This window comes from Mauremys reevesii, linkage group 5, assembly GCF_016161935.1.
Source record: "Mauremys reevesii isolate NIE-2019 linkage group 5, ASM1616193v1, whole genome shotgun sequence".
NCBI classification, from domain to species: Eukaryota; Metazoa; Chordata; order Testudines; family Geoemydidae; genus Mauremys; species Mauremys reevesii.
Genome location: NC_052627.1, coordinates 92,175,274 through 92,198,472, shown reverse-complemented (window position 1 = coordinate 92,198,472; position 23,199 = coordinate 92,175,274). Strand labels below are relative to the sequence as shown.

At 39.1% G+C, this 23,199-nt stretch overlaps 1 protein-coding gene across 3 annotated transcripts in view; it reads right to left on the bottom strand.

The window, feature by feature from the left end:
- Positions 1 to 11,362: 11,362 nt before the first annotated feature.
- GABRA2 (gamma-aminobutyric acid type A receptor subunit alpha2) overlaps positions 11,363 to 23,199 on the bottom strand; it is a 103,375-nt gene continuing 91,538 nt past the window's right edge. For all 3 annotated transcript variants that reach the window (XM_039542650.1, XM_039542649.1, XM_039542651.1), the window contains 2 exons: positions 20,657 to 20,859; positions 11,363 to 12,948 (listed from right to left, as the gene is read on the bottom strand). In XM_039542650.1, coding sequence (XP_039398584.1) covers positions 12,640 to 12,948; positions 20,657 to 20,859 — 512 coding nt within the window. In that variant the 3' untranslated portion in view covers positions 11,363 to 12,639. The remainder of the gene's footprint in view (positions 12,949 to 20,656; positions 20,860 to 23,199) is intronic.

Here is a 23,199-nt window from a genome sequence, read left to right as displayed (position 1 = left end):
ACAAACCATCCCAAAGTGCAGAAAGAATAGCAAATATGGCAGGCGACCAGCTTGGCTTAACAGCAAAATCTTCGGTGATCTTAAACTCAAAAAGGAAGCTTACAAGAAGTGGAAATTTGGATAGATGACTAGGGAGGATTATCAAAATATTACTAGAGCATTCAGGGCTGTAATCAGGAAGGCCAAGGCACAATTGGAGTTGCAGCTAGCAAGGGATGTGAAGGGATAACAAGAAGGGTTTCTACAGGTATGTTAGCAACAAGAAGGTGGTCAGGGAAAGCATAGGACCCTTACTGAATGGGGGAGGCAACCTAGATGATCTGGAAAAAGCTGAAGTACTCAATGCTTTTTTTGCCTCGGTCTTCACAGACAAGGTCAGCTCCCAGACTACTGCACTCGGCAACAGTGTGGGGAGGAGGTGAACAGCACTGAATGGTGAAAGAACAGGTTAAGGACTATTTAGAAAAGATGGACATTCACAAGTCCATAGGTCCAGATTTAATGCATCCAAGGGTGCTGAGGAAGTTGGCTGATGTACTTGCAGAGCTATTGACTATTATCTTTGAAAATTCCTGTCGATCTGGGGAGGTCCCGGACAATTGGAAAAAGGCAAATATAGTGCCCATATTTAAAAAAGGGAAGAAAGAGAACCCGGGGAACTACAGACTGGTCAGTCTCACTTCAGTCCCTGGAAAATCATGGAGCAGGTCCTCAAGGTATATATTTTGAAGCACTTGGAGGAGAAGGTGATCAGGAACAGTCAACATGGATTCACCACGGGGAAGTGATGACTGACCAACCTGATTACCTTCTATGATGAGATAACTGACTATGGATATGGGGAAAGTGGTGGATTTGATATATCTTGACTTTTGCAAAACTTTTGATATGGTCTCTTACAGTATTCTTGCCCGCAAGAGAAAAAAGTATGGATTGGATGAATGGACTATAAGGTGGATAGAAAGCTGGCTAGATTGTCGGGCTCAACGGGTAGCGATCAATGGCTCGATGTCTAGTTGGCAGCAGGTATCAAGCGGAGTGCTCCAGGGGTCGGTTCTGGAGCTGGTTTTGTTCAACATCTTTATTAATGATCTGGATGATGGGATTAATTGCACCTTCAGCAAGTTCACAGATGACACTAAGGGGGGGGGGAGGAGGGAGAAGGGGGGAGAAGTAGATATGCTGGAGGGTAGGGATAGGGTCCAGAGTGACCTAGACAAATTGGACTAAAAGAAATCTGATGAGTTTCAACAAGGACAAGTGCAGAGTCTTGCACTTGGGATGGAAGGATCCCATGCACTGCTACAGGCTGGGGACTGACTGGCTAAGCGGCAGTTCTGCAGAAAAGTACCTGGGGATTACAGTGGATGAGAAGCTGGATATGAATCAACAGCGTGCCCTTGTTGCCAAGAAGTCTAATGGCATATTGGGCTGCAATAGTAGGAACATTGCCAGCAGATCGAGGGAAGTGATTATTCCATACTGGTGAGGCCACATTTGAAGTATTGTGTCCAGTTTGGGGTCCCCCACTACAGAAAGGATGTGGACAAATTAGAGAGTCCAGCAGAGGGCAACAGAAATTATTAGGGGGTTGGGGCACATTACTTTTGAGGAAAGGCTGAGGGAACTGGGTTTATTTAATCTGCAGAAGAGAGGAGTGAGCGAGGATTTGATAGCAGCCTTCAACTACCTGAAGTGGGGTTCCCAAGAATGGAGCTTGGTTGTTCTCAGAGGTGGCAGATGACAGAACAAGGCGCAATGGTCTCAAGTTGCAGTGGGGGAGGTCTAGGTTGGATATTAGGAAACACTGTTTCACTAGGAGGGTGGTGAAGCACTGGAATGGGTTACCTAGGGAGGTGGTAAAAACCTCTAAGGATGGAGGTTCTAAGGCCTGACTTGACAAAGCCCTGGCTGGGATGATTTAGTTGGTGTTGGTCCTGCTTTGAGCAGGGGGTTGGACTAGATGACCTCTTGAGGTCCCTTCTAACCCTAATCTTCTATGATTCTATGAAGTGAGGGGGATTAGCCCGCGCGTGCTGACTAACTTTGTGGCGCTGCACAAAGAGACACCACACCTGCCTGGGCCTAAAGGACACTGCTACTGAAGGTCTCCGATCAGCAGCGCAGACACACCTACAGTGGAGCACCCATAGGGACACTACTCGAAGAAGCAGCACTACTTGCCTTGGTAGATTGCAGTTACTACTTGCCTTGGTAGTTACAGATGTGGGGTGACCATTTCTGAAATATTTAAGGTTTATCCCATTGAGATCCTTTAAGCTCAAAAGCAGACATTGTACTTACTTTTTTTGTCCTCTGCGCTTCCTGCATCGTTGAATGTGACAGAGACATGAAAAGCTTCCTGATCCAAATAACTCCCAGGATTAAAGGTTCTGATAATTTTACTTCCTGTCTCTGGTTACAGTAATGGCGAGACAAGAATGGACATGGGCAGACAGAACACAGGAATTACCACGCTAGATCATAATAGTGGGCCATGTCATCTGGTATCCAATCTCTGACAGTAGCCAAAATGCTTCTGAAGAAAGTTCATTAAGTCCGCACTTCCTCCACACCAATTTATGGAATAAACTGACTACTGAGACCTTTCTTCCCTTATATCATGGAAAGTGATTATGAAATCATAGAGTTTGCAATTCTAAGGAAGGGTAGAAGGGAGTACAGCAAAATAGAGACAATGGATTTCAGGAAGGCGGATTTTGGTAAGCTCAGAGAGCTGATAGGTAAGTTCCCATGGGAATCAAGACTGAGGGGAAAAACAACTGAGGAGAGTTGGCAGTTTTTCAAAGGGACACTATTAAGAGCCCAAAAGCAAGCTATTCCGCTTGGTAGAAAAGATAGAAAATGTGGCAAAAGACCACCTTGGCTTAACCACGAGATCTTGCATGATCTAAAAAATAAAAAGGAGTCATAAAAAATGGAAACTAGGTCAGATTACAAAGGATGAACATAGGCAAAACACAGGAATGCAGGGGCAAGATTAGAAAGGCAAAGGCACAAAATGAGCTCAAACTAGCTATGGGAATAAAGGGAAACAAGAAGACTTTTTATCAATACATTAGAAGCAAGAGGAAGACCAAGGACAGGGTAGGCCCACTGCTCAGTGAGGAGGGAGAAACAGTAACAGGAAACTTGGAAATGGCAGAGATGCTTAATTACTTCTTTGTTTCAGTCTTCACTAAGAAGTCTGAAGGAATGCCTCACATAGTGAATGCTTATGGGAAGGGGGTAGGTTTAGAAGATAAAATAAAAAAAGAACAAGTTAAAAATCACTTAGAAAAGTTAGATGCCTGCAAGTCACCACGGCCGGATGAAATGCATCCTAGAATACTCAAGGAGCACTCCACACCGTATTTCAAGAAAGGTGTGGAGAAATTGGAGAAGGGCCAGAGAAGAGCAACAAGAATGATTAAAGGTCTTGAGAACATGGCCTACGAAGGAAGGCTGAAAGAATTGGGTTTGTTTAGTTTGGAAAAGAGAAGACTGAGAGGGGACATGATAGCAGTTTTCAGGTATCTAAAAGGGTGTCATCAGGAGGAGGGAGAAAACTTGTTCACCTTAGCCTCTAATGATAGAGCAAGAAGCAATGGGCTTAAACTGCAGCAAGGGAGATTTAGGTTGGACACTAGGAAAAATTTCCTAACTGTCAGGGTGGTTAAACACTGGAATAAATTGCCTAGGGAGGTTGTGGAATCTCCATTCTGGAGATATTTAAGAGTAGGTTAGATAAATGTCTATCAGGGATGGTCTAGACAGTATTTGGTCCTGCCATGAGGGCAGGGGACTGGACTCGATGACCTCTCGAGGTCTCTTCCAGTCCTAGAGTCTATGAATCTATGAATCTATATTAAAAAACCCACATCTAATATAAATGCCAATGTTATCATTATCCACATACATGGATAAACCTTTTGAATCCTAGTGTGGCTGGGGACACTGATTGTTCAAAGCCTCATTCTCATTGGCCAGTTCGATCTTTTTCATGATGTCTCTCACCTACACCAACTAGCAAAGTGGTACAGTTGGTGCCCCAAGGCTGCCTGTTTATCTTTGTCACCTGCCTCCATCATCTATCCCCTGCCTATGCTTCTAACTAAATGAGTGTAGGATTTTTTTGGTTTTCAGTGATGAGGTTCCAGCTTCAAAACCTTTCTTAGTTGGGGTATGTGTCAACACTTTCTGCTTCCTATCTTGCAATACTCGGCTCAGGACCCAGTCCTAAAAATCATAGGACTATTTATACACATATGGATTTGTAAGATAATGTCCATCCAGTAAAAGCTCTTCAGGGCAGACTGCATCTTATTATTTCTATGTAAAGTATCATGCACAACTGTGACTATATATACACAAATGTTAAATATTAGCAACTAATATAAAGAAAAGTGATATAAATGCAATTTCTTATAGCGTTACATCCATAATGTGCTGAACTATTGTGTAATGTGGACTTTCTATATAATCTGATATGATGCAACAAATTAAGAGATGATAAATATAGTATTAGATTGTTATAGAATCTAAGCATTGGTCCAGTTGTTGCATTGATGTTTCACTGTTTTGTCTGTTCTGAAATGGTGAATTAGATTGGGAATAAACCAGAAGCTGCAAAATATTCTGCAATATGGGTTTGTTGGTGGTTTTAAGACTGCAAGTGCTAAAATGTTAGAAACCCCTGCTCCCATTAGAGTCTCACTAATTTTAATATACACTCATTAATGAAGGCTTTGAGTCAATGTGTTGGCGTACAACAACCAGCTTAACGTTTGAAATGAAAACAAAAAACATTCCTTAATGAAATAGCAAATAACACCAGAAAACCCCCAAGAATGTTTTCCTTCCAAAATATTCTTTTTTGCTCTCAACTCCATCTCTAACTAAAAAACACCTTTGCAGAGGCTAAAATTCTTTCACTTGAAGAGAAAAGTCATGAGCAGTGTCAAACAGTTCTGCTGTTCAATTAAAAACAAAAAAACAAAATGTAGTATATTTAAATTAACTTTTAATAAGTCGTACAAAAAGATAATGTTAAGCAATATTTTGCATGTGGTTAATAAATATTCTTTAACAGCAAGCAAAGTGACACATTCAAACATAAGTCAAGTTATTTCTTTTACACTTTTAAAAAAGTAACAACTCTGTCCAGTTAAAACAAGGTCACAAATTACAGAATATTATCATCCCCTTTATTTATTTATAATTATGAAACCTAATAAATAAGAGAACTGTCACCCAGAAGTTTTTATATGATGTTGATGTTCAAGGTTAAGTATACTTACAGTTAACATGCAGTTTCTTTATTGTGCATGTGCTTTATATTTAAAATTGTGGCTATTTTTTTTAAAAATGCAACAACTTCCTTCTTATTATTTCCTGTTACTTAGCAATATATACTAAGCAGCTATTCTTCAAGCACCTATACATTTTCAAGCCCAGGTGACACATTGAAATAAACTTACCATCAAGTGTTTAGGTATGTTCTGATTCCCGTTTAGTTGAGAAATTACTACCAACGATTTCTCTCTGAATCAAACTTGAATTTGTAAATGCACGTGCATTAATATTTAGTGTGATCACTTCAACAAATAAATTTAAAGTGCCCTCAAACAATTCTGAGTAAAGTGACTATGTGTGGAAGTTTTTTGTTTAGCAGCTGGATATTATTTATTCAATAGTTTATACTGTGTGTACTGTACATATGATTCTAATATATAGCTGTAAAGTACTAACTTGCATTCAGTTCTAAAGCTAATCTACAGTAGCCTGTTAACTGATTAATTCAGCCAAAATGAACATCTAAATACAAAACTAAAAAAAAACAGAATCAAAGCAATATCTTATTTCATTCTGTATTTGAATCCATCCCAGAAAGCCTAAAAACATAAGATGGCAAACAAAGATGACCCTTGAAGCTTACCTTCTTTAACAGTTTACAAAATCATTTAGTGAAATCTTTGAGCACCTTTAATGCATATACATGAGCCCCAGGCCAGCTGACAGAGTGAAGAATTCACAAAGTTATGTAAAATAAGCAATTAACATTTCAAAGCTTCATTTAAATAATTAATCAAGTTACAGAATAAAAATATTTGTATGTGTGTATGTAGACACCAGCACTAGGAGAAGGGTCTGAACCATCTTGCATATTTTAAAACACATTGCAAATTACTTTTCACAAGTGTTTTTCCCCACTTGTAATCCATAGTATTTTCACAGTATTCATAAACCAACATCAATGCAGTACTGGGAGTAAAACAGGCATGATCAAGGCCCAATTTTAAAAGTGCTTGCTTCCTTTATTTAAAAGTTCATCTTTTCAGTGTGAAAAGGTAAATAATTGAGGAACTCCCAGGGAGGGCTGGATCTGACTCCTATTAGTCAATGAAAAGGCTCCTATTGACTTCTGTAGTGCACGGACAGGTGACATGTCCTTAGAATGTAACCAAAGTCCTCTAAGATCAATGGGAGTTTAGCCACTGATCTCAGTGGGAGCAAGAACAGGCCCTCAAAGTGAATACTTCCCAAGTAAGGTGCAACCCTGCATTGAGAACCACATGGGCACAAAGATCCACCAGGTGGCTCTGAGCACAGAAGCATGACCTAAGTTTAAAAATAAATGGGGGTTTCATTGAAAATAAAGTGAAAGAAATATTTATACAAAAGAAGCAGAGCAAAACAAGCTATCAATGCAATTAGCATGGGCCATTCCCAAAATTAAGTCTCAAAGTGTTTGCCTTTTGCACCCCTATTTGTGAAGTGGGGAATCTGTCAGCTCACTCACGGATCCCTGAAAATCCTTATGAAGCTGTAATTTAGAAATCTAAATTCAGGATAATAAAACCATATTTTCCAGTTGTTAGGGATTTGGATCTATTTACAATGAAGAAAAAAGTCACCAGCCATATATAATAAAATTAGAATAACAAAGTATTTTAAAGCTTAAAATTATGTTGAAAATTAGTTTTCCAATGGAAGACACATTATACAGTTCCTGAGGAAAAATGTTTGATATTTTTGAATTAATAGGTTCCCTTATTTGGAACCCTAACTAGTAATAGTTTTTCAGATAAACATAATTTGATTAATTATTCTAGGTTTTTCAAAAGTCTCATTTTAAACCAAAATTTAGAGTTCCTTATTTCTCTGATATCAAATGATAAAGCCCTGATCACTGTGGACTCTATTTAGATTTGTTCCTATGTTTGTGCACACATCCTTCTACTCACTGTTTTTGAAGGAAGAATTAAATAACCTTCCTGGTTCTGCCAATAACACTCACTTTAACATCTTTTTTTGCTCTGCTTCATGTCTCTGTGTTCTGCTGATCTGAACTTTGGTAGTATGGGTCAATGTCTTAACTCAAAGTGGGATTGGGACTGATCATAATTTCATATCCAGATATGGAATTATTTTTCACATAAACACTTAAGTTAGGAGTGCAGAGTCTAAAAAAAAAAGTGCAAATAATGGTATTTGTGATTGTGCAGAGGGCCAATGCACCTCCGAGGCTCCACTTAGGTCCTCAAAATAAGGCATTACATACAACCTGAGGAAAATGTATTGGGAACTAACAGGATTTACTTTGTTCCTGACATATCTGTTTTCTTTTCAGGAGTTGTGAAGAGATGGAAGAGCACAAAATTAAGCACGTAATATTTATGAAGTGGTTAGTGGCATTGCCAATCCCAAGGATTCAAGATTATGAGTCAGATCACAAAAAAATCATGATTACAAAAATCTACTGGGGTCTGATCTGCCTTTTAGCCTTTAGTGCAAAGCTGTCTGCCCACAACTGGTGTGTGATAACTGCAGGTTCAAAATCCAACCTCAAATGCAAACACAAAGATACGTAAGCTTTCCCAAGGGCTGTTTAGAAAGGGACTCCATTTACCATCTTCTCTGGAAAAGTGGAGCTGCCATTCTATCCCTCGCTGCCCCATTTCTTCACAATTGCTCCCCACACTGCTCAACCAACCTCCTGTCCCTTTCACATTCTCACTTCAAGTACCCACAGTCTCCTGAGCCCATATCCTTCCTCTGTTTCCCTTCAGACCCCTTCTCTTCACATTCTCCCTCAACCTTCTCCTTCTCTTGCACTCCCTTCAGTATTCTGCCTACCTCCCCCAAGTGCACATAGTTTCTCTTCCAGTTTCCGAACTACAACAGAGCCTTCATGGCAGACATTTTCCCAGAGAGCATCATGGCTCAGATCCTCAAAGATATTTAGACTCTTAACGTCCATTGATTTCAATGGAAGTTAGGAGACTAAATACATGTGAAGATCTGGGCCCATGTAACTTCACACCAATTGAAATAATAGGACATGGTGGCCATTTTGAATAAGGCCAAAAATGTGCACGAAAGTGCTGGGAGAACATGAGGACATAGATAAAACACCACAATAGCACAGGAGTTTGCAGCCGCGTTAAATATAAATTAAAGGTGAAGTTATTTTGTCTGAAAATATCAACAAGAATGTTTGGAAGCCAGTGCATTACAACAAATGAACTAAGACAGGAGACAACCACAGAGGATGCCAAGGCTGATAAACCCAGGGCTCCCTATCTTTTCTCACCCCCTAATTCCAAATTACTATTAATACTTGGGTACTATTCTCTAGTCTTCTGCATCAAGGAGTAAATGTTGTAGTCCTACATCAAAAAGCTATTCTTTAACCCTGGCTTGGAACCCTGTTAAGCCCAGTGCAAGTTACCACAATGTTAGGCCATTTTATTTATTTTTTTAAACTTTTAAGTTATTAGTGTATTTCTTTTTTGGCTCATGTAAGAAATGCTATAGAAGGCTTGGGAGGAGGACCTGGGAGGGTAGAGGGGGTGGGAATAAACTAGAAAGGGACACAAGTTAGGTCAAAAATTCAAATTTAGGTTCCTACATCCATAAATAAATCTCTTAAATAAAAGTGGGCTGATTTCTGGAAATGCAGAACATCAACAAATCATATTGAAATTGATCAGGCTTCCAAGGCTACGTCTACACTGGGATAAAAGACCCGCAGCACGGACGCAGCTCGCCTGAGTCAGCTGACTTGAGCTCACAGGGCTTCGGCTAAAAATTGCTGTGCAGAGTGGAGGGTCCCAGATCTCTGGCTCCAGGCCAAACCCTAACATCTACACAGCAATTGTTCAGCCCTGCAGCCCAAGCGCTGTGAGTCCAAGTCAGCTGACCCAGGCCAGCCATGGGTTTTTTCGCGTGTTGTAGATGTACGCCAAGTGCTCAGCATCTATAAAAGTGCCTAAGTATGAATTTAGGAGCCTAACTTTTTGGTACCAGGTTTGAAAAATCTTGGCGGCAGACTGAAGTGACTAAAAAAAACCCCTAAGGGTGGCATTTCAAAATTCATGTAAAGGTCTTGTGTTCACTTCAATCTTCGCATTCAGCTATACAGTTGTCACTCTTAAGAGCTCATCAGTTTTATGTTTAGTCATTTTCATCATCATAAATGATTTAACATTGGAATCATAAGGACAACTGACAAATTGCTTAAAATGCAATAAATAAAAGAAGCTAACGTTATATCTAGACCAACTGTACAAGACTTTGAGCTGAAACTCTGCTTTTAGATATGCCCTTGCAAATCCCACCGACTTCAGCAGGAGTTGCATGTAGCTCTCTGAAAGCATATTTGTGCACATAGATTGCATTTAAATGTTTTTGTTTTTCTATGTCTAAAGTATGTGCTAAAAGTCTGGTGGTTACGTGATTTACTCTAAGTGTTGCACAAGTCCATAGGGACTGTTCAGTGAATTAAACAGTTGCTCCTAACACATTATTTCTGACCCTGCTCCCCACACTTCTATTGATTTAGGTGGGAACAGGAGCAGGCCCTCTGTAAAGTTGAGGGTGCACAATTTACAGCAGGCCCAGTGCAGCTATAAATTAAGCACATTAATTTTCTGAAGCAATGACAGGACTTGCTTGAATTCCGTAAGTCGGATACCTCTGTGTGTGTTCCTTTAAAAATACAAACAAACAAGGATACACAGCTCTCTCACATCACATAATTAAATGCACCTCTGGACACACTCATACACAGTGCTTAAATTTGTAATGAAAGAAGTGCTAGAAATCTAGCAATTAGGTTCCATGGCTCAAGTCTTTTTTTTTTTTTTTACGTTCATGACTGATGCAGCAAGCCCAGAGGTGCCGGGCTGGGGCTCAGCCCTGGCACAAATTAAGCACTGCTCATGTATCTAGAGGGCAGAGTTCTGACTTCCCACTATTTGAGACAGCAAACCTAACTTTGTTGAGCTATCTGGGATGTAACTGGGGTAGAATACAGACCTTACTCTTTATAAGCCCAAACCTGTGAGGTGCTGAGAGTCCTCAACTCCTGTTGAAGTTAGTGGGAGTTGAGAGCTCCCATCAGGTTGCAGGATGGCGCCCAAAGGTACACGAAAACAGTAATCAACTACTCAGAGTCTGACAGCTGATAAGCTTGGGCCTCCACTATACCACATAGTAAGAGCCCTTTGCCAGAAACAGAGAGAAACATGAAAGGATTTTTCTTCAAGATCAATATTTACAAATATTCTACATATGTACATGTCTATATGTTACACCTGGACACTATGACATTAAAGGGATCTTTTATAGTTTACAAATAAACATTTTTAAAATGTATAATTATACCATGAAAAAACTTTTTATTGCTTGCCTTCAAACCTTACACACTTTACCACCCTATTGCACACATTTCTGTATTACATGGAAGATCTACATTTATATATAAATATATATATATGAAAATAAGGATATTTCTATTTAAATGTTTTGAGTAAAGTGCTTGTTTTTCAACTACCGTTGATAAATTAAGATGGATTTATTAGTGGGGATGAAGGGAATACACATTTCACCAGTGGTTCTCCCTTCTATTTTACTGATGCCGTATGGAATATCTTGTTTGACTAAAGTCAAGTCTGTCTTCATTGTAAAGTCTACTAATAAAATGCATTTGTGACCTTGGCATCTATACTGTCATGCAAAGCACAAAATAGAATCACATTAAAAACAAAGAAAAGACAAGAAAATTAAACAGCAAAAAAGCAATGTTCGATTCTTCTTCTTTGTTTTTCTAGTTTCCATGTCTTAAGATAATTCATTTATTCATTTTAGAAATATTTGTACAAGTTTGTCAAACTTTGAACATACCTATTTTATGCACTATACTCAAGTACTGTACAAAACTGCAATAAATGACACTATACGATGACATATGTTTCTACTGTAAACACACCATCATAAAGGTGCATCTATTTTAAAAAGTCAACTAATAACTGCTAATGTATATGTGAATCAAAATATTTTTGATTGGCCAAGTACATTAAAATCTAAATACAGTGCACAATTATTAGTTATGCCATAATTTACCAGGCCTTTTAGGGCATAAGGAATATTTGCAAAGGTTCAGATGAAAATTAATTTTACTAACATTAAATATTCATATAAAATTGCAGATGGCAGCTCCAATTTTGTTATATTTTGTGTGTGAAATAACTGACAATTACTGATGATGCACTGAAGTTTATTAAAAATAACATTCACATCTTAGCAAAACCCTTTCTAGTATACAAAGTTGTTAAGTTATGTCATTGAAATGTAAAGTTGCAATTTACAAAAGCTGCAATAAATATTATCCATGAGGACAACTTCCTGGATTGCAATCACAAACTGCTGTTTCCTTTGAAAACAGTGGCTCCTGTGGGCAGATGTGAGGAAGCCTTTTTAAGGCAGATTTTCCTGTACATACTAGGCAGGAAAAAGAGCATTTTATATTTGTGATATACTTGACCCTGAAAAATTTCTGAGTGTCAATTACCAATATTTATGAGCCTGACAATCTAATTTAAAAAAAAAAAAAAAAAACTTTTCTGACCTTGCTGAATAAGAGAACTTGGTTCAGCAACCTCAGAGAAACAAACACGGAGGAGAATAAAACAGTTTTTCTAGTAGAAGTTGATTGATGCTAGAAATTTGATTAACCGCTACTGCTCACTTAAATGAGTTGGAATACTTCATTAACAAGTTCAAAGGAGGTCTAGAAGTAAGGAACTAATGGCCTTGGCATTCCAATAGTCTTTACTAAGTTTTAAACACAACTACTTTCCAAAATAGTTGTGAACAACAGAATAGTTTGAGCTCATCATTCTATAATATGTACATGGGCACTTCCATTGTATGAAATAAGTTTAAAAAAAAATCATTTTAATGACCGCTTTTCCCATTAAAGTAGAATCAGTTATTTTATAGAAAAATATTTTAACTTTAAATTAAAAAAATACTGTTCCTAAATAGTTATGCGGGACCATATTTTCCTCTAATTGTATGGAGAGGATATAATTCTGTGTATTTGAATCCCAGTTTTAAGGAAATCCCCTGGGTAGAAGTTCTAAAGAGCTGGCTATATTAGCCATGGGTGTTATCTGTTTACAGATCCATGAATAAACATTGTGTGCCTCCTTTGGAGATACACGGATAAGTTATCTATATACACTCTGTACATATTGGTTCACAGATTAGCAGTTATTAGTCGTACTGTACATAGCAAAACAACCTATCTGATATATAATGATTCTATACATCCCCAGTGTAATTTAGATTTTAGGTTGAGGGAGCAAACCCAAGTAAGACAGGTTCCCTGTTTAAATATGTAGCCCAGTACACTAAGTTAAAAGTACCAAATAAGACTGGAAACACTATTCTAGACATTCTGTCAATTTTGCTAACACTGTTGAATGTTTTCTTTGCTTCTTGCGGTTTGGCTTCTGGCTTTGCCTTGTTGGTTTCTGTGGTGGTAGCACTCTTGGAGATTGTTGGTAGCACTGAGTCCTTGGTAATGTTTGGAGCATAATTGGCAACAGCCACTGCATAGGCATTGTTTTTCTTAATGACAGATGCTTTTTCTTTTTTCTATTGGAAGACAGCATGGAGTTAAATATTTACTGCATGGGACACTTGCCAAATCAGATTCAATAAAACAGCATTTCAAATGTTTTTTTAAAAAAGTGAAGATGGAAAAATAAATGTCGGTGATTGACAAAGCACATGTAGATGATGCCCTCAATCGCCCAGATGGAAGCTACAGAATAGTGTCTCAATCTACTAAAGAAATCTGGAAGCATAGGCCCTTATGCTCACACAGAGTCCCACTGAAGTCAACAGGAGTCTCCAGGGGAGAAAGGGTCCGTGATGGTGGATATCTTTGAAGGACTGGCTACTACCTAGATTCATTGAGTAGGAGCCAGCTTCAGTCTCTAGTCTTGGCTTGAGGCCCAGTGTTCTGATAGAGCTAACGGTAAACAGGAAGCAGGAAATGGATCAGCAAAAGGGCCACCACCAGAAAAAAAAGGTAGGTGAGAATGATACAATCCACTCTCATTGAACTAATGCCCAGTTCCTACCATAGTGAAGTGAAAGGACTATTACAACAACTGCTGGAGGGGATAATCAAAGACTGATTGCATAGCCAGATGACTAAGGTTACCTGTCAGTACATTAATATAAAAATTAGCAAGTGGGACATCTCTCCCTCCGCCCCCCAAATCTAATGTTTGCATTACTCATACCCCCCATAATTCCACACCAATAAAAATACAAACTCATACTGTAATTCAATTATTTAAGATACTCTGGTTATTCGCATATATTTTTAATTATATTTATATTACTTGCTCGGGTGGCTAAGGATATTTTAAAATCCTGCAATGGCTAAAATCTGGGGAAGAGACATCTGTGAGTAACAGCCCTACTTCCCATTACCATCACTACCTGAGTTATGTATCTATTTACCCCTGCCCCAGATCTGATGTCAGGATTGAAGGTAAGAGTAAGGAGGCCTGACACTGGTCACCTCCGCACCCTGACCCTTCATCCCCTTAATACACAAGAGTACAAACCTGTAGTCTGTACAGGGTAGGCTGGCTGTTTATGTACCATATTATGGATGCCTGAACAAGATATGAACTAACAAAGCTATGGCTTGTCAACAACTGTGGTCCAAAAAAAACCTTTCCACTCTCTTTCCTGCACTACGCAGGATCAGCTCCTAGGTTATACAAAAGAACACATTTTTAAAATCTAATCACCATCTCTCCTATTTGCTTACTTTTTGTATTTCACTCTGCTTGGCACATGATTTTGAAAAATAATTTCCATGTTTTTTCAATTTACATTTTTTTCTTGGGTGCTAACACAATGCTGCAATGTTTGAGTTGCAAATGCTGTAGTGAAATGTTCAAATCAAAAACAAAAAATTGCCTTTATTGGCATTTTTTTTAAACAATTCAACCACCTGAAAAAATATTTCTGTTAATATTAAATGTTGTAAAGCTTAAGTTACACAAATTCTATATTTTAGCCTATATTCACATACAAGTCTAAGCCATGTCTTGGGTCATTTTTTCCCCTGGAAAACAGGCCCTCATCCTGCAAAATGTTCTGTCTGAACAGAGCAAGGTTGACTTCACTGTCATGGCTTCAACAGTCTGACCACATGCAAGAAGGTTCAAGATCTGGACTTAAAAGGCTCAATTTTCCAAGAGAGACTATCACCCATTTAGGCAGCTACACACAGCAGTGTAGACACAGCCTGCCTTTCACTGCGATGTGTAACTACACATACCCTCACACACCACAACAGTGGTGTGAACTATAAATGTAGCCTATATTCCATGGGAAAAACACTGCTGGAGGTGGCCTAGGGGGAGGAAATGTGGTCAGATTCCTCTTGCTGAGTTTCATTCCAGTTCTCACCTCATGTGGGGTCTGGTGTGAATTGGTGTACTTGATTGGAGTGTGAACATGGACTGCTGTGTACTATGGAAATTCCTATGATCCCCACCTCAGTTCCCCATTGAAATACAAGTTTAAAGCCTACTTCAGAGTTAGAGAAGAACTTCAGTGGAATGTAAACACAGTCATTTCCCCTTGACCCTGACACATTGCTTATTAGCTGGAAGTGGCTGAGCTTTGTGTTGTGTTCATGGTGAGGGTGTGTAAAGCCAGAGAGAAAAAGAAGAGAGAGAGAGAGAGAGAGAGAGAGAGAGATCCATATTAGCTAATCTGCAAAATCCCTTTTGTAATTTTAAAATATTTACTACAGTATTTGAAGTCCCATTAATGGGATTTTTTACATAATGATAAATTGTGGGTTTGGTATTACAAACAACTGAAATATTAAAAGCTTAACTTTTAGTCATTAGATGATTTCAGGGAAATAGATATTTCAGTACTATTTCAATATTACAATATGATTTTGTTCTGAATGCAATTTCAAATTTTCAAATATTTAGACAATTGGATATGGGAAGACTGTAATTATTGAATAGGTTGTTAGAAGACAGAATATTTTCAATTGACAATCGGTAGGTAGCCTTTATAGAACTAATCTTGTCATATAAGAACTAGATGAATTTCAGAATGGACAGTTCATGAGTAGTAGAATTAAGGTAGCAATACTGAAAGAAAGGATAGAATGACTTCCTACAGTAGTCACTTACATAGGAACAGGGCTAGATTCCACATCAATACATTTGAGAGTTTAAGAAATAAAATAAGGAACAGGTCAACTACCCTGTTTACAAGGAAAGGGCATTTAAGATCAAGAATGACAACCTAAGTAGACACGCTGTTGACGCTGGGTCACTTGAATTTTGCTCATTTTGCCCAGGGAAGGCATACTTTAGCTGTTAAGCAGCTGCCACTTCTGAGATCACACAAGAACACTGTTACACTAATTTAAAGACGCAGCTGAAGGATGATTGGAGAGTTCATAAGGTCTTCCTACATCATTTATAATGAAATCAATGTGCCAGTCAGAAAAGCTGCATTTGTTTGACATACAGATAATCTGTTGGTAAGTGATTCAGGATCTATTTCTAGAATCTAGAAAGTGATGCCTGAAGTTGTGGGTGCCTCATTCTTCACTAGGAGCAGCAGGAGTTAAGAAAGGATGTCACTTTTTCTACAGTTCTTCCTTATTATTGATATAATATTTTGCACTTGTATGCACCACTTTACATATTCAAAGCACTGTGCAAACATTAACTGCTAATCTTTGCTTCACTCCTATTAGGGAAATGCATAATATTATACCCAGGTTTGGGTCAAGAGCAACCACAACTTGAAGTTTTCCTTAGCAGAGATTCTCTCTCATTAACTGAATGAGGGTACGGTAGAGAGAGTAATTACATAATGTATTAAGTCAAGAGACAGTAATAGCATTTGTTCTGTGTTATTTACAATAACGATTTATAGGACTTGACACCAAATCTTGCAATAATGCCAATGTAGTCAGGTGATTAAAACACTATTACATTAAGTTAAAACTTTCCCCACACACTGTCCTTTCTATACCAATATCAAAAGTACTTTATGTTTTCAATTGATTCAAACTTCTGTTGGTCTAAGGAGTCCCTGAGGGTATGTCTACACTGCTTTTGGCTAACTGAGCTGTTTTCAAATCCTCTGAAATCCATTACGATTAGCAGTAGGTGTCTGGTATCATCCAGCTGTTTCTGATCCTCAGACATCACTCGTTTTAATATACATTATTTCTCATATTCTGTGATCTCTGCTACCTTCAGACCAATTGGATTATATTAAACTGCACTGGTCTTGAAAAATGACAAGAATCAAATTATAATTTATTTGAGAAACAATATAAGTTAAAGTGAGTAATGTCTGATGAGCTAGAAACACAACTGGACAATAACCAATATCTACTTCACTTTAAAGGGCTGTTTATTAATGGAGTTTAAGTGATTTGAAAACAGGTGCAACAAGCCAAAGTGCTATCAATATTAGTATGTTTTTGTTCAGAATTTAAAATAAATGAGCTAAATCTTGAACTTCAGGCAAAATTTGCTGTTGACTTCAGCAGGAATTTTGTCTTAAACTAAATATGTTTACGATTTGATAATATATAAATTGAGAGCACACAAAATTCTGGTGTGTGGAGACTTCTTAAATGAAATATTATAATGAGAGTTATTGCAAGATATTGTTGTAAGTGTCAGTGTCTCCGCTACTGCTGTTACAGTGTAATGACTGTGTGTTGTAACTATATGTTTTCAGTAAATCCAAGAGTGTGACTGAAGATTCAATCTTGCATGGATTCATTCAGATGTCATTTGTTGGCACTAAGAATAGAACATACACTAATTTCAGCTTGTTTGTGGAGGCAGGCAGTCACGCTGTGGAAACAAAAGATTCAATTTAGTGCCCACAGAAATCAGTGAGAGTCTTTCCACTGACTTATATGGGTGTTGGATTTGGGCCTAAAAGCTATCAACAGGCAAGGAGTCTGCAGGGTAAAATATACAGGACCACATTTTCAATAAGAAGTAGAAGTTGTGCCTGTAGACTATGCAGATCATGTAAGCATAAAAAACAGTGATTACATGTGCAAAATATGCAGTTATTTATGCAAACCAAGTTTCTCTGCATGCAGCTACTTATTTGATGCATGAAGATAACTGTTTAATAACGGCATTCTTAGTTTGCAAGTGCTCCTTAGACTCCTACTTTTGAAAGTTGTCCTATAGTGTAAAAAAGGAATTTGGGATTGAGCTTTCCAACCAACAAGAGGTTACAATTAACCGAATGGATGAAGTGTATGTTAGAGGCTAGACCACAGGAATGACAAGTCTTGGTTTCTGGTTGGCCACAGTCTCCCAGTGTGACCTTGAACAAGTTACTTCAGTAATGTCTTTTTTCCTGATCTGTAAAATGAGACTACTTCAGAGCTACCACATGTACTGCTAGGCTTAATTACATGATTAAGGTTTGTAAAGTGCTCTGTGATATTTGAAGAATGCTAGAGAACAGCAAACTATGAACACCTACTCTCTATGATATCTCAGAAAACCTAATATTCAAATGAATATTAAGCAAATTGAACCAGAGTCAAAGTAACAACTGTAGTGCGGTATTGCTTTCTGGATGGCCATAAGGACCCAAATGATATTTTCTTGACTCTCTTGCAGATTGATGAGAGCTGCCAGTAGAAGTGCAAAAAGAGCTGTTACTGAGAACTTGAGCAAAGAGGGTTCCGCATAGTGCAGACAAATGTGCACAAGGATCAGCACCATGAACAAACCTGAACTACAGTAAACTCAGCATTGATGGCTTAGGGATGACCAAGGGGCAACAGTGCCTGAGACACAATGTGGTCAGAGCACAGCTGTTTAGATGCAATCCAATCAGTATGGTGCTGGCATTTTAATGATTTTCCATTACTCCTACTGCTTGTCTGGAGTGTGTTTACGAGCTGTGCTTGAAAGAAACTCAGAGGCAGAGCAGCCACACGGGCCAGCCACTGAAAAAATGTGTCCTGAGTTCTAAGGAAACAATTTCTCTCACTCCTAGCTGCATAATGCCTTGTGACCTAGTCTGGACAGGCTATTCTTGCCAGCCCACCAGCCTCCAGGATGTCTTTCCTCCTACTCTCAGCTTTCTCCATTATGCTTAGAAGTCTTACTAATGATCAGCACTTACTTGAACCCTTGCCAGACCGAGCTACTGATTCAGGTGATAAGATGGACAAGAAGAAATTTCAGGTAGCGTAAGAGATTCATAAAAACTAAACAGGCCTCATCTTCTGAAATTAAAGTAGTCAGAGGACAATTATGTGCTTGCATCTTTCCATGCTTTCTGGGATCTAGATACCAGGCCCATATTCAAGTTCAATTATTTTTTGCAAAGTTCCTCACAGCCAGTGATACAAGTGGAATCCATTTCTTACTGGTACGCCCCGCCTCCATGGGGGGCACATGACAACCTCATGTGACCCTCCACGTGACTCCTCCCTGCCCTACCCCCAGGCTCTCCCCATCCCCTCCCCATGATCCACCCCCTCTTACCTGGGGAGTGGAGGGTCTCTGTCCTCCTCCTGCTGCGCAGGAGACTTCTCTCTGTACAGCAGCCAGCCCCGACAGAGGACAGGGCTGGGGGGGAAGGGGGGGGCAGGGCAGAACGCTGGCAGCATCTCCAGCGGCTGTACCTCCCCCAGCCCTGTCGTCCAGCGGGGCTGGCTGCTGGACAGAGGAAGGAGACCAGGCATGGAAGGACTGGGGCAGTACAGCTGCACTGGAGGAGCTGCAAGCGTGGGGCCGCCCAGCAGCCCCACATTCTGCTCCTCCTCTTTCCGGTACACCATATCAGCTATAAATATCTGGTACGGCGTACCAGACCATACCACCCTACTTGCACTGCTGCTCACAACACTCTGGTCCATCTAGAATTTGCTGATTTTGCAGGTGCCATGGTTAGGGACAGTCTCTCTTGAGTGCACACCTCAAGTGACAGAGCTGGCCTCCTGCCCCTTGTTCTGATTGGAACCACACTGTCCAGCCACTCTGAGACTGGGTCTCTAGGCTGCAGGTCCCTCCTCCCCCCACACCCATTTCTCAATCTGTTAGCTAAATAGCCCCAGTTGAGATTGGCACCTATAAACCTTTTCCCTTTCAGGTGTCAAAGACAATATAAGTTTGAAGTGACCCAGAAACAGCATCTTCAAAACAAAGCATTATTCATTAACCCAAAGGTAGAAAGCACACAGAGCAAAGGGTTAAACAACAAAGAGTCCTACACATATACTGTCCCTTACCTACATTTTAATCTTTCCTTAAACACTTATGTAAATTGCCCTTAACCCAGCTAACTCCCATCTCCAGCTGGGAGGAGCAGACTCTCCTGCCTGCAGCATGTGCACTTTGCCTCGGAGTCTACTTCTCTGACTGTTAGCTCTCCCTGTCACTCCCTCGGCAGCCCTCTCTCATTCCCATGGGCAGCATCTTTAAGATTTTGGGACCCCCTTTGATCCTAGGCCTTCAGCCTCAGGATGAGTAAACTATGCAGCCTGGTGGGAGCTAAGCAGGGCCATTCCCTAATTAATAGTTTACCCCCTTAATCCCTTAAGGAGCCACTATTTTGGTTCCTGTTTGCTTCCCCCATAACACCCTCTTTGATTTAACTCCTGGCATTTGGCCAGATTAATATCAGACATAACCTGAGGGACAAATGATATTTATAAATAAAACCTTACATATAACTCCCTCATTCTTCACAGTAATGCAGATAAAGAACAAGAGGGAAATGGCCAACTATATAACAAATAAGGAAATAAAGAAGTTGGGTGAATGTAATAGTATCTCCAATGTTTTGAAATGTAATGGATGCAAGTGTAGGAAGCTTATTTTCATTAAGTCGGAATAAAGATTTTTTACAGAAATATCACTCCGATTTTATTAATTTCCACACGAAGGACTCAGGAGCATAATGTGGTGTAACCTCTGATTTTATATTTTTTGACATTTAACGAGACTCAAATAGGCTATTGATTAATGTGGAGACAGCCTTGACACAATCATCATTTCTCCAAGGACAGCCTGCTAGAGAAAGTTCCTGTATGCAGTTTAATTTCTGCTAGAGTTTGGCAATTTGAGCACACACTTTACAATATCTTTCTATCCACACCTATTTTCATCTCACAAGTCATAATCTTTCTATTGGTTTGAAAATTCAAGTATTTTTTCAGTAATAACCAACTATCAAAATATCTGTTAAACTATTTTCTTAGAATTGACTGGAAATATAAATGTGTTTCATTATCGTTTACCTTATCATTGACTACGCTTTTTCCATCCCATGCCCATCCTCGTTTTGTGAAGTAATTTACAGTGGCAAATTCTATCAATGCAGAGAATACAAATGCATAACAAACAGCAATAAACCAATCCATGGCTGTTGCATAAGCTACTTTGGGGAGGGAATTTCGTGCACTGATGCTCAGTGTTGTCATTGTCAACACAGTTGTTACTCCTGTAGAGGGTGGAAAAAAAGAAAATGTCAGCAATTTTAATTGAATTTTGAAATTGAATAAGATTCAGAACAGGAACATCTTATAGTACATTTCTAAGAATTATTAAAATTCTTACATAATGTTCAAACAGTATGGTGGCATACTAGATGCACAGTATTGAAGGTGGCAGCAGACTTTTCCTTTGTAACCTTCTAGTTTTGAGTCACTTTTTTTTTTCCAAATAAAATTTTGGTGAAAAATGGCTGAAGATACAGTCTTGAAAATACATGCAGATTAATCAAAAAATGGGAAAAAACAATCAGACTTTTGGGGGGAAAACCCCACACCGAGGCAACTAAATTAACTAGTTTGCTTAATGGAGTGTGTCAAATCACTTTGCAGCAGTATAGCAAAAAGGACACATTGATGAGCACTTGCAATGCCAATAATCCCTGCCTCCTCCCAGTTTCTTGCCATTTCCTAACCATAGAACCCAAGAGATGGTCAACTTTTCTGAGGTCAGCCTGGCTTCAACTGCATTGCAAACAATGGAAAACAATGAATGGCTATCTTTCCAAGGAGCAGTCTTTTGTGTCCACTTTCAAAGGCTATACATGTATGGCAGCCATTCTGACTAAGGACAGCCTGTGGTTTCACTCCCATGGGGAACAATAGGAGATTGTAGGTATCTTTGCTAGTGGCTGTCTCACTGCCACATACAATTATTAAGTGAGGTAAACTGGTCAAGTTCTCATTGAAGTAAAACGGACAATGTTATAGTACAACAAATTAACTGAAACTTTCAGATCTACTATTTGTATTTAAACATTGTAAAAAAAAACAGGGAAAAACAAAAAAAAATACTTTGTGCTTCATGAAACTCCAATAGTGGATGATAAAGCCATACTCAAAACAATACAAAAAACAGGATATACATAAAAAAGCCATATACCAATATAAATCATCTTTTAGTCCACCCACTGACACAAATACACCAACAATTCCCCTACTAAATCAACCCTAGCCAACCAGAGTCACCAAAATTACACAAAGACACCCTTAACTCTTCCATCTCTGGAATGCCATTAAAAATGTGTGCATCTCCTGGATAAGAAATAATACAAAGTTGTACACATACCAGAGATAAATTTATCCACACTAATATTGACATATAGTCAAAAGAGCCTCAGTGACAAAAAAGAATTACTAATAGCATCTCGTAGCTCACAATTCAAATATTGCAAACAAAAAATTTGTTATAACTGGTTACAGTTACTAAGAGGAAATAAAACCAGATCCCTAAAAGAGCAGGAATAAATATTAACTCCACAGGAGTACAGGAAGGAATACCAGCTTCAACCAAAGAATGGAGAATTCAGGGAGGGAAAACTCAGCAAAATCCTCCATCACTGGAAATCAGTCATCCAGGCTCTGCAGAATGGGGCTCCACCATGTATGTCTCCTCTACTGGCAAGGTGCTTTTAAGCACCACTGGGAAAGGAAAGGAAGCAGAGAGTGGGTCTGTTCAGTCCCCTTCTGCCTTTGCTGTCTCTGTTCCCCTTCAGACCCTAAGAAAGGAATCTCCCTCTCTGAGAGGATTGTGACGGGAAAAGGAGGCTAGGCAGACAATCTTCATTCTTTTCTTCCCCATTCTAACACTATTACATTAGGCAGCAGCAGCTACTCTGAAAACAACATTAATAAACCTTCACTTAGTGAACAACCACCCGAGAAAGTTCTTGTAAAGAATCATTTTATTTTCCCTTTCATCCTGCAAAAGGCTTTGCAAATAATTTTCACAAGATCCTTGCTTCTTTACAAAAAGGTGTCCTTCTGACTATTGCCTTATGCGAGCTCTCTCAACTTTAACTTTGCTTCCCTATAATTTCCATGTAAGAACATCTTAGTACCACCATCATGACAAATCCCAAAGGGACATGAGTTTACTTGGAGATCAATCTCTGTCTAGATCTTTAAAGTGTCCTGGCTCTATGTTCAGTTTATTTTATTGCACTACCAAAGTTTTGACACCCACATGATTGGCAGCCATAAAGCAGCCATAGGTACTGATGAAGGGCCTGAAACATGACAGAAGCTGCTGCTATATGGGTGTCCGAGCCTCCTTGAGCATTGTTTATGATGCTGCCCACATCAATATATGATGATACCAGCTGCTTGATTTCCAGTCCTGACAGGTTAATATTGAGCTGGTTATAATCTGAAGCTGGAGGCTGCTTGATGGTAACGGCCAGGGACTTTGTTTTATTCTGATTAATAACTAGACCAACGGAGGCTACTTCTTGCCTGACCAAGATACTACAGTAAAGGGGGTATGTAAGTATATGAGCTAGACAGAACTC